General features: G+C 42.4%; 1 protein-coding gene and 1 pseudogene across 5 annotated transcripts in view; both read right to left on the minus strand.

Annotated features, from left to right (window-relative positions):
* Positions 1-2351, minus strand: part of ELOVL6 (ELOVL fatty acid elongase 6) — a 111095-nt gene extending 108744 nt beyond the window's left edge. Inside the window, exons 1-2 of one of the 5 annotated variants that reach the window (XM_015594929.2) lie at positions 2195-2351; positions 1362-1482 (exon numbers count right to left, since the gene is read on the minus strand). In XM_015594929.2, the coding sequence (XP_015450415.1) occupies positions 1362-1450 (89 nt within the window). In that variant the 5' untranslated portion in view covers positions 1451-1482; positions 2195-2351. The other 4 variants (XM_025051832.1, XM_015594928.2, XM_015594927.2 and 1 more) reach the window with 4 other exon arrangements.
* A 3120-nt stretch (positions 2352-5471) lies between these two features.
* On the minus strand, positions 5472-6261 carry LOC102891790 (annotated as a pseudogene).
* Between the last annotated feature and the right edge of the window lie 4555 nt (positions 6262-10816).

Consider the following 10816-nt stretch of genomic DNA (forward strand, 5'->3'; position numbering starts at 1 on the left):
CCCGGCTACTCCGGGCTGGAGGAGGCGAGAGCCTTGGCCGAACCACCCGAGGCTGGGCGCGACTCCTGGAGGCCCGAGAAAAGGAAGTTTAATCCCCTTCTCGCTCCGGCCCGCCGCAATCTTCCCAGTGCGATGACCCTCCCCAGCCCCTGGCGCGTCAGCATCTCTGGTTTCCCACCGCCGAGATGGGGGAGGCAAGGCAGGTCGTGAGACTGGGGGGCACGCAGCGGGCTGGGTCTGTCCGTACCCGCGCCTCCTTCTCCCAACATCGAGGCGCTGGGCACTGCCCTGGTCCGAGTGCGTTGGGTTTGCACTTTATCGATGGCCAGACCCGGGGTTAAGGCGAGGAAGGGAATGTCTGCCACAGCAGTGGTCGGCAAGGAAGAGCGAGATGAGCACGCCCTACCTACTCTGTTAAATGTTGCAAGGTGACACGGGATCGCCTCTCACACAAGGATTTTAAAAAGGACTGGCGGAAGGAAACACAGTAAACAGGAAAGATGCTTTCTCCGATTATAAGTTTTTCCGGGGAAGAGCCCCCAAGGACTCTGAGGACCCAAGGGATTTTCTGTATCTCTACTCCAATCAGCAGCCTCCCACTGAATTAGAACTAGTGTGTGCAAAGGGCGTTTCCGTAAAACAGAAACTTAATAATGGCGTGGCTCCACTCGCTTGGGTTCATTCATTTTTATTTGTTTTCATTGTCCCCTCCCCCCACGCCCCCGCCTCTTTATGAAACCGGAAAGGATCCGCGTGGGGAAAGGGGTCCAGGAAAGGAGGAATCCGTCTGCGGAGATCAGAGAGGGCAATGGAGCGCGAGAGCCGCAAGGAGAAAGGAAGGACACGAGGGATGGGGAAAGGGCGAGAACCAGAGAGCCGAGGACGGCGGGTGGGAAAGGGTTAAACAGGGCCGGAGGGAGACGGAGTCCTCCTCCACCGCCTTGCACACTCCGCTTTCTTGCAGGAGGCTAAGCAAGAAAACCCCACTCTAGATCAAAGCCAGGAGGCAGCGCAGGTAAGGAACCTGAAATGTGGCATCTCTCCCGCCTTCCCTGCCGCGCAAACATCTATTCTATGTACATTATATATATACATATATATACATATATATGTGTATATATATATGTATATATATGTTCGATGTTATATAATCTGTGTTAAAGATCCATGTGTAGCTGCGGTTCGCACAGGGGCACACAGACCTATGCGCTTCAGGCAGCCCAGGGGCTCAACCGCGGGCTCTGTGTGCGGCCCGCGATTCCCCGCTCGATTCACGCCCAAACCAAGAACACCGACATTAGGACACACGGGGAAGACGCGCAGGGCTCGCGGACGCAGGATCACGCGAAAGCATCACCTACCAGTTTTCCTGCATCCATTGGATGGCTTCATTCTCGTTGAACTGCTTTTCGAATTCATATTCTTGTAAAGTCAACACTGACATGTTCATTGGGGCTGATCTTCGGGGTCGTTACGTGTTTTCTACACAAAATAAAATAATCTGTAAACCTCTAGGTTTCGAGTGCTATGCTTCCCCCACCCGCCCCCCAGTTCTTCCTCTCGCCGCTGGGTCGCGGCGGTCGGCCTCTCCCAGACTCTCAGCTACATCTAGGGCTGAGCATTGCCTGCGCTCTGCTCCCAGCTCCGCGCTCTGGGGCTCTCCTCCTCCCGGCGTCCGCTTCCACCGTAGGAGGAAATGAATGCCTTGCGGTCTTAGTGCCCGCACGTTTGTCCATCACCCTTTTTACTTGTCTACAGGGAAATCTCCTCCCCATCGTGCGATCGGAAAAATTAACCCTTTGAGAGGGAGAGCGAGAGCACGCCGGACCTCTCCAGCCCTGAGGGCTAGTTTTGCCTAAGCAGAGGTGACTAAGGGGAGTAAGGGAAAGGACGAGGGGTGGGAGAAAGGAAGAGAAAGCGACCTCGAGGTTAGCCACCGCCCCCAATCCCGGCCTCGTGGGCCACCAGCTTAACCTTTGCATGTAGTATGGGCGTGCAGGGCGCAGTCAGGAGGCACGCTGACCCGCGAGCTTGGCGAGTAGGCGACAGAGAAATAGTAAAACCTGCCAGCAGTCTTGAAAGAACTCCAAGAAATTTGCGCTGAGATAACACGTGAAAGAAACGCGCTTCCCACCTCCTTGTCCCGGCCGTGCCCTCCGAGTCCCCTACCCCCAGAGCTACGGCGTTGACTCACTTAAATCTGGAGCTGGGTGGCGGATAGAGCTCCTCAACCACGTGCGTGCTGGGGATACTGAGGATGAAGATGGTAGAGAGTGGAGAGTGAACAGTAGCCAGAAGAGGAAGATGGGTTAAGCGGACGCTTTCGGCACGGGGAATGGTAGAGTTAATGAACTGAAATACAGGGGAAAGGAAGTTAGCAGATAGGAAAACCGGATTAACTAGTCCAATACAAAAGTAAAAGCTTTACTATACTGTACGGGTAGGTGGAACAGAATTGTTTGCAGAGAGGGCTAAATGTAACGTTGACTACTACTGAACCCCCAGTCCCACAGCAATGTTTTAACCCCAGCTTCAATATACACCCCTATTTCTTTTCTCAGAGGAAAAAGTATTTTCTACTGTCCATTCCTCCACTCATTCCCCACAAGTTAGGAAAAATGAAATATCAGACATGGAGGCATCTAATAATATAATCTATAGGTGTAATTGTAAGCTTAAAATATAATAAGGAACCTATGCTTTAAAAATTAGGTGGACATTAGGAGCAGGAAGAATATTCCGTTTCTCTTGTGAGCCTCTCCCCACCTCCCTGGTCAGCCAAAGACAGGGTGTTTTCATTCAAAGTCAAGTGCCTGGAACCACTAAAAAGTGAGAACTGGGAGAAACATCTCTGTCAAGGAGGAAAGTATAAGAAATTAAAGAGAGTTTTAAAAATCCAGTACAAGATTATATAAATCAAAAGGCTAGACTGCCTGGTGATTAGGAAATTAATTAACTTGTAAATTGACTTTGTGTTCTTAATATTGCAAAAAAAAAAAAAAAAAAAATCTCCAGACTAATAACTGCCGCAGAAGACAAAAATAAATATTCAGTTCCTGACCATTTTTAATTTAGACCTCTCTGAAAATTATAAATTCTAGGATAAATTCTTTTCTTCAAAAACAATTTATTTACAAACCAAACAGGCCAAGGAGTCTTTAGCCACTCCCATCTCCTTACTGAACAAAAACTGACAAAAGAGAGGTGGCTCTCTACTTCTTCACAAGGTTTTTGGTTGGAATAAATTGTGGAGTTGGGGCCTAAGGCCTTGGTAAACCCTGGCAGGGCACAGCCCTCCCTCAGGCACTGGAAGAGACAAGGCTGAGCCAGCCATACACTTTCTGCTCTTGCCCCTGACTGTCTTCCAGTGACAGTCTCGGGCACCCAGGGTGCTGTCCCCATTCGCCCTATCACAGTGCCCAGCCAGAGTCTTGGAGTATTTCTTTCTCTTGAGCTGAAGTTTGGGGAAGGCCTGGGCCACCTCATGTCCCACCCCAAATAGACCTGTCCTAAAAGAGCTCATCATAGTGACAAACATTCCTTACTGTTCTTGAAGAGAATTGAGGTCAATATAAAACCAAATATTTTATGTAAATAAGTGCAAATAATTATGTAAAAATCGACTTACACTCCAAAATAGAGACTTATAAAGTTTAATGAACTGAGCAGTGAGCACAGCAGTTCAGAAGGAGAAATGTGATTTAAAAAAATGTAATAAGGAATGTGACAGGTGCTCAAAACTCCAGTTTTACCCTCGCATTTTCACAGTTCCTGGGGCCTGTGTCCTTGACACTGAAGATGGTTTTTGAATGAGACCTTCTGAGTTCGTGAGCCCAGGGTTTTTACTTTGGTGCTGAGTAGCAGGGAGCAGTTATGGTCTTGGCCTTTGGGGACTTGGGGCCTCTCTGAGGAAGGTGATCACATGGTGATGAGCTTCTGCCTCTCGTGCTTGCTTTATTTCATATGTGTTCTGATATACTTCCCCCATATTTGTTCAACACATAGAATTATTCAGTAGTACAAAAATTTATTTGAGAAATAAATGAAAACCTAAACCACACTATTTGATAAGGAAAGCAGATTTTTGATCATTGCTATTAAGATCATAGTGCCCCTGGAGGACAATTAGGCAACCTGCAGGTGAAGGGAAATCTAGAAAATGACTTTTACTTTAATAAGATCTTTCTATGTATATGCATACGTATATCGTTTTTATTTTGTGCTAATAGAAAAGAGAAGATGCATTGAAAATATCGAATGAGTGAATAAAATACCCAAACCCTCGCCTGCTATCCCTCTGATATGTATTAGTCCAAACTATAAAGGAGGTTTCAAGAAAGGTATGGGTCTCAGTGGACCCCTTTCCCACCACTGTGACCCAACCTTTGCCTGCCAGAGGCATCACGGCAAGACAGTAATTGTGATGCGCCTTTGGACAGCAGAGAGTTGGCTCTCCTGTGACGTTTAGGAGGGTCTTTTACCACTTGTGACTTGGGCTATAGCATCTAACAGTGAATACCAATTAAACTCCTAAAGACTATCTTTTCGGCCTGTTCCAGGCAAGACAACCGGAAGGAGGGGAAAGCTTCAAATGTTTTTATGATAAGGAACCTATGAAAAATATTTCCATCTGGGCTCAGTACTAAGAATAATTGTTTCATCTTAAGTAACTATAACTGATGTGTATTATAACTGAATCTTATCTTCATTGTTATTTTTGCACAAACATACTCCTTGGGCCCTATTACAGATCTACTAAAACTTCCAAGATCCTCATAAAAGGTTTTCTAGGCTAAAGAAACACCATCCTATAACAATTCATCTTATAAAACCCACACAACTTGAGTACATTAACCTTCTGAAAAGTTAGCTTTTGCTAACAAAAATGACAATTAAATATATAGGATTTGTTCTACCCTCCCCTGTTCACTTCTTGAGCTCAAGTTAGAATAATATCAAATTAAGTTTGACTTCCCCCAAATAGTTTGGAATCCCTCAAAATATCTCATCACCTACTATATTTGGAGTAATTTTAATAATTATAACTAATGTATTTTTATATATGGCTGCTCTAGACTAAAAAAAAATAAACACATTTACATGAAAGGTAGCATTAGCTGAGAATTCCCTAGGATGCTTGCAACTGTCCTGTGGTGTTTGAAATGCAAATAACTTTTATTTAAATTGAAAACAATTCTTAAAACTGTATTAATAGTCTATAAAAATCCTAAGGAGTATTTCTAGATAAGGCAGAAATAGTTCTAGATTAACAAGACCAGGTTTGACTTGAGACTTTATCATTTAAACAAATTATAGAGAATAGACAAAAATATAGGTTACTTACAGAAAACATTATCTACGTGTGCACTCAGAGGTACAAATTTGGTGACAGAAGAGAGTTAAGAATATGCTGGAATCTCAGAAGCAGTTCTCAGAGAGCTTAGTTTTATTTTCTTGAATTTTAAGACTGCCTAAGATCCTTCTTTATCCTCGATCTTGGGAGCCAGATAGTACTTTAAATGTCCCATATCAGCAATTTTATATTCTACAACAAGGAGTACCTCTGCAGACATACTGAGCGTTACTCTAGGAGAGAGTGGAGTAGCTTTTGTAAAGAAGTTCAGATATCTCAGTGCAAAAGGTAGCTGACCTGGCTCATTTACCTCTGAGGTAACAGCGTCTTCTTCCTTGTTGACATTACTTATTTGTGACAATTTAGTATTTCCATTTCTAAGTTCTCCACTTGCAGAAAATTTCATTCCATCCTTTGCACAGGAAATTACGACAGCATCTCCAATATGACTGAGATCTCAGCATATACGTGCGAATTTACCAGAAGTTATCTTTACTACACAGCTATATTCTTGTTCTGGAATTCCAAGTTGTTCGACATCTAAATCCATTAACCAGCTTCATTTCATAGTCTGAAAACTTTTCTTGATTCGGAGCTTCAGATACTAGTGACAAGGTGTCCACATTATCTTCAGCCTTTAGAGTAATGATGTTTTCGTTGCCAATCCACTTTAGTATCTTGGACATACTGGTAAGGTTCACACCCATGGCCAGCTTGCGGTCGCAGCCCTACCTGTCAAAGGTCTTGGAGCACAAGGTGAGCTGCACTAAGGAGATGTGGGATGAATCCATGCTCTGCAGTTTCACACCACTTGAGCTGATGTCTCAGTAGGCCTTGCTGATGAGGTCCTTAAGCACCTCCAGCACCTTCTTCAGGATGGGGCCCTGGACCAGGCATGCCTCCAACATGGTGGCAGTGTCACAATGATGGGGCTACAGGTTAAGAGAAGGAAGAAGGCGTAGCCAGCTTAGGCTTCACAGGATGAGAACAAGTGGGTGAAGAAGGCAGTAAGAGCCTGAGACAGAGGAAGATCTAATATAATATACTTTTTAAAACTTCATTTCTCTCTTTCATATAATCTTACCCTTATTTTTTCTTTTTTCTCATTTTTATGATATTTTCGAATTTTATGCATCTTTTCGCTGTATTTTATGTATAACAAGGTAGGGAGAGAATGGAAGGAAGAAGGGAAAAAGGAAGGAAGGAAGGAAGGAAGAAAGGAAGGAAGGAAGGAAGGAAGGAAGAAGGGGAGGAGGAAATGGAAGGAGGAAAACCTATCATCTCATATGTATGCAGAGCAAGACCTGGCAGAAGAAGTCATTTCAGCTGCCTGGTAGAGAAAGGCTATCTTGAAAGAGAAAAGTGTGGCACAGTGGAAAGAGCACTAGACACCACATGCAGGGGATACCTCCTGTCTACTAGGTTCTGTTTAACCAAGGAGATTGTGTTATTTGGCCCCATAGGTCTGAAACAATCAGAGATACAGTTTGAGAGACAATCAAGAACCGAAGCAAGGTTGAACAATAATATTCCTCTCTCAAACAAGGCTACTCCTTCAAGACTGAAGGAGACAGTTGTTTTGCTTAACGCATAGAAACAGACACAGAGAGTCAAGCAAAATGAGTAAGTAAAGGAATATGTTCCAAATAAAAGAACAAAATAACCTCCCAGAAAAACTTTGATGAAACGGAGATAAGTAATTTACCTGATAAAAAGTTTAAAGTAATGGTTATTGAGATGCTCAGTGAACTCAGAAGAATGAATGAACACAGTGAGAATTTCAACAAAGAGAGAAAATATAAGAAAGTACCAAAAAGAAGTCACAGAACTGAAGAATACAATGACTGAACTGAAAACTACACTAGAGGAGTTTGATAGGTGACTAGATGAAGCAGAAAAAGGAATCAGTGATCTAGAAGACTAGACAGTGGCACTTACCCGAACAAAGTAGTAAAAGAAAAAAAGAATTTCAAAAGTGAAGATAGCTTAAAGGACCTATGGAACAATATCAAGCAGAATAACATTCACATTATAGGGGTCCCAAAAGAGAGAGAAAAGAGGGAAGAAAACTTATTTGAAGGAATAATGGCTGAAAATTTTCCTAAACTGAGAATGTGGAAGCAGACATCCACATCCAGGAAACCCAGAAAGTTCAAAAAAGATGAACCCAAAGAGACACACACAAAGACACACTGTAATTAAAATGTCAACATTAAAGATAAAGAGAGGCCCTTCCAGGCCTCCTTCTGGTGCCAGGGAATGCAGACTTTCTTTGCATAAATCCCACCCAAGACTCACCATTGGTGTCCCAGTTTCCGTGAATCAGGAATCCAGGTTGTGGCTTAGCTGGGTGTCTCCGGCTCTCAAGGTCTCTCATGAAGTTGCAGCTAAACTGCTAGTTGGTGCTGTGATATCTTGCAAAAATTCAACTTGGGGAAGAGTAATCAGCTTTCAAGTTCATTCAGATCACATGTTCCAGGCCACCAGTCATTTTTCCTCATAAGCTTTAAGAGGTTTTGTAAAACGTGGCGGAGTGAGAGATGTCCCCAGATCTCTCCCATTGAAATGACAATAAGCTGAACATCTAAAATTCAACAAAAAACACCTAAACTGCACACCAGCACGTCTGAGCGTGGGATCTGTGCATAAGAGATACCACAGGTCAGAACCCCAGGTGTCGAGAGGTGAGAAATAGTCCATTAAGAAATAAAGAAGCTGCCTCTTGCAGCAGCTGGAGCTACCTGTAGGAGCGGGAGGGGAAAAGGTGCGGCAAGTTCCCTGAACAGCATTGCCTGGGAGAGTTGTGAGTTCCATGCAGCTGGCGGCAGGGCCCAGTCATCCAAGCAGAAAGCAGAGAAGCAGGATGGCAAAGAAACAACAGTTGTTTTTTACTGGTCCTGGTTGCAAAACTGAGGCTAAGCTGCAGCCCCAACTCCCAACCCAGAGGGCCCCTCCCCCTATATCCTCAGAGACTGATCACCACAGAGCCCCCGGGGGAATCTGAGCAAATGGTACTAAAACTGTTGCTAACACTGAGAGGGACTGAAACTGAGGGTAATTAAATAAGCAAGCGTGATTAAATATCTACGAGAAAATAAAAAGGCATTACTAGGGCTTTATAAAAGCAGAGATCCAAGAGGCTTAGACACCACCTACTGGCAACCAAAAAAAAAAAAAAAATCACCCTCTTTGCAACAGGCTAAAGAGAGAACCTTTATATAATAAATCTCCTTTCTGGAAAGAAGAATACATTTCCATTAATACCCAGGAGGAGAAATAGTCCATTAAACACCATGAACAACCAAGATGACAAGGTATCTCAGAAAGAAAGAGAAAAATCTCCAGAAAATAAGCTTACAGACATAGAAATATGCAACTTAAATGACGGAAAATTCAGGATAGTACTTCTCAAAAAAAACTCAGTGAGTTCCTAAACGAGACATATCAACAATTTCAGGAATTAAAAAGACAACTAGATGAGCAGAGCAAGGAGATTGAAACCCTCATAAAGAACAGAATAAATCTTCTGGAGATAAAAAACACATTGTAAGAATTGAAAAATGAAATAGCAAGCTCGGGAAATAGAGTTGACCAAATGGAGGATCAGTGATATCAAAGACAGAAATCTAGAAATGAATCAGAAGGAAGAAGTGAGAAACTGAAGGATGAAAAATAATGAAAGAGAAATACAAGAACTAGCTGACACCATCAGGAGAGGAAACATAAGAATAATGGCCATTATTGAAGGCGAGGAAAAGGAGCAGGGACTAGAAAGCGCTTTAAGACAAATAGTGGATGAGAATTTCCCAAATCTAAGGAATGAGCTGGAGCTTGGAATTCAAGAAGTCAACAGAACACACAATTATCTAAACCCAAAAAGACCTTCACCAAGACACATTTTATTAAAATTATCCAAAATTAACAACAAAGACAGAGTTCTCAAGTAAGCCAGGGAGAAGAAAATGGTGACTTATAAAGGAAATCCCATTAGATTATCTTCGAACTTCTCAGCGCAAACCTTACAAGCCAGAAGGGAATGCAATCAAATATTTAAAATGAAGGAACAACCAGCCTAGAATGATGTATTCAGCTAAGCTCTTCTTTAGATATGAAGGAGAAATAAAAACCTTTCCAGACATACAAAAATTGAGGGACTTCTCCACTACGAGGCCTGCACTACAGGAAATACTGAAAGGGGTCAGCTCACCTAAAACAAAATGACAAAAAAAAAAAAAAAAACCCACATAATTAGGAGTAAAGTGACTTTCAGGCAAATAGAAGCAGAGGAGTGCAACCCTTACTAAGAACAGGGCATTATAAGCTTAAATAATAAGAATAAAATTGCTATAGCAAAGTAGTAATGAACGTTCAGCATACATAAGGACAAATTGAGATAACAATGACTGAAAAGGGGAAGATCCAAAGATCAAAACTTGCAAAGGGGAATGGAGATAAGGCACATGCAGAAGAAAATGGACGACTATACATATATAACTATCCTTTACATATTCGTAATGGTAACCACTCACCAAAGATTCAGAACTGAAGTATATACATAAAACAAGAAGAACCAGAAGCAAAACTCACAAAAGCCAACCAAAATAAAGAAAACAGAAACACAAGGACAAGAAAGCAATGGAAACACCAAGCTACCAGAAAGCTAAAGATAAAATGGCTATAAGAAGACCTCATATATCAATAATCACCCTAAAGGTAAATGGACTGAACTCACCAATAAAAAGGCACAGAGTTGCAGAATGGATCAAAAAACAAAACCCAACCATATGGTCCCTCCAGTAGACACATTTAGCTCCAAAGACAAATATAGACTCAAAGAGAAGGGACGGAAAATGATATTTCAAGCAAATGGTATTCAGAGAAAAGTGGGAGTAGCAATACTAATATCAGACGAAATAGACTTCAAAATAAGAAAGGTAAAGAAAGATACTGAGGGACTCTTCATAATGATAAAGGGAATCATGCACCAAAAAGACATAACACTTATCAATAACTATGCTCCTAATCAGAGAGCCCCGAAATATGTAAAGCAATTACTAACAGAACTAAAAGGAGTAACAGACCAATACACTATTGTAGCAGGGGACCTAAATACCTCACTGTCGGATATGGACAGATCATCCAAACAGAAAATCAATAATGAAATAACATTCTTAAATGACACATTAGACCAACTGGACATAAGTGACATATACAGAGCCTTCCATCCCCAAACAGCTGCATATTCATTCTTCTCTAGTGCACAGAGAACATTCTCAAGAATCGACCACATACTGGGACAAAGAGATAGCCTCAACAAATGTAAGGGGGGTGAAGTCATACCATATTCTCTGATCATAATGCTTTGAAACTAGAGATCAACTGCAGAAAGAAATCAGGAAGAACCACAAATACATGGAGATTAAACAACATGCTACTGAAGAATAACTGGATCAGAGAAGAAAT

The sequence above is a fragment of the Pteropus alecto genome, unplaced genomic scaffold (genome assembly GCF_000325575.1).
Source record: "Pteropus alecto unplaced genomic scaffold, ASM32557v1 scaffold5, whole genome shotgun sequence".
Classification (NCBI taxonomy): Eukaryota; Metazoa; Chordata; class Mammalia; order Chiroptera; family Pteropodidae; genus Pteropus; species Pteropus alecto.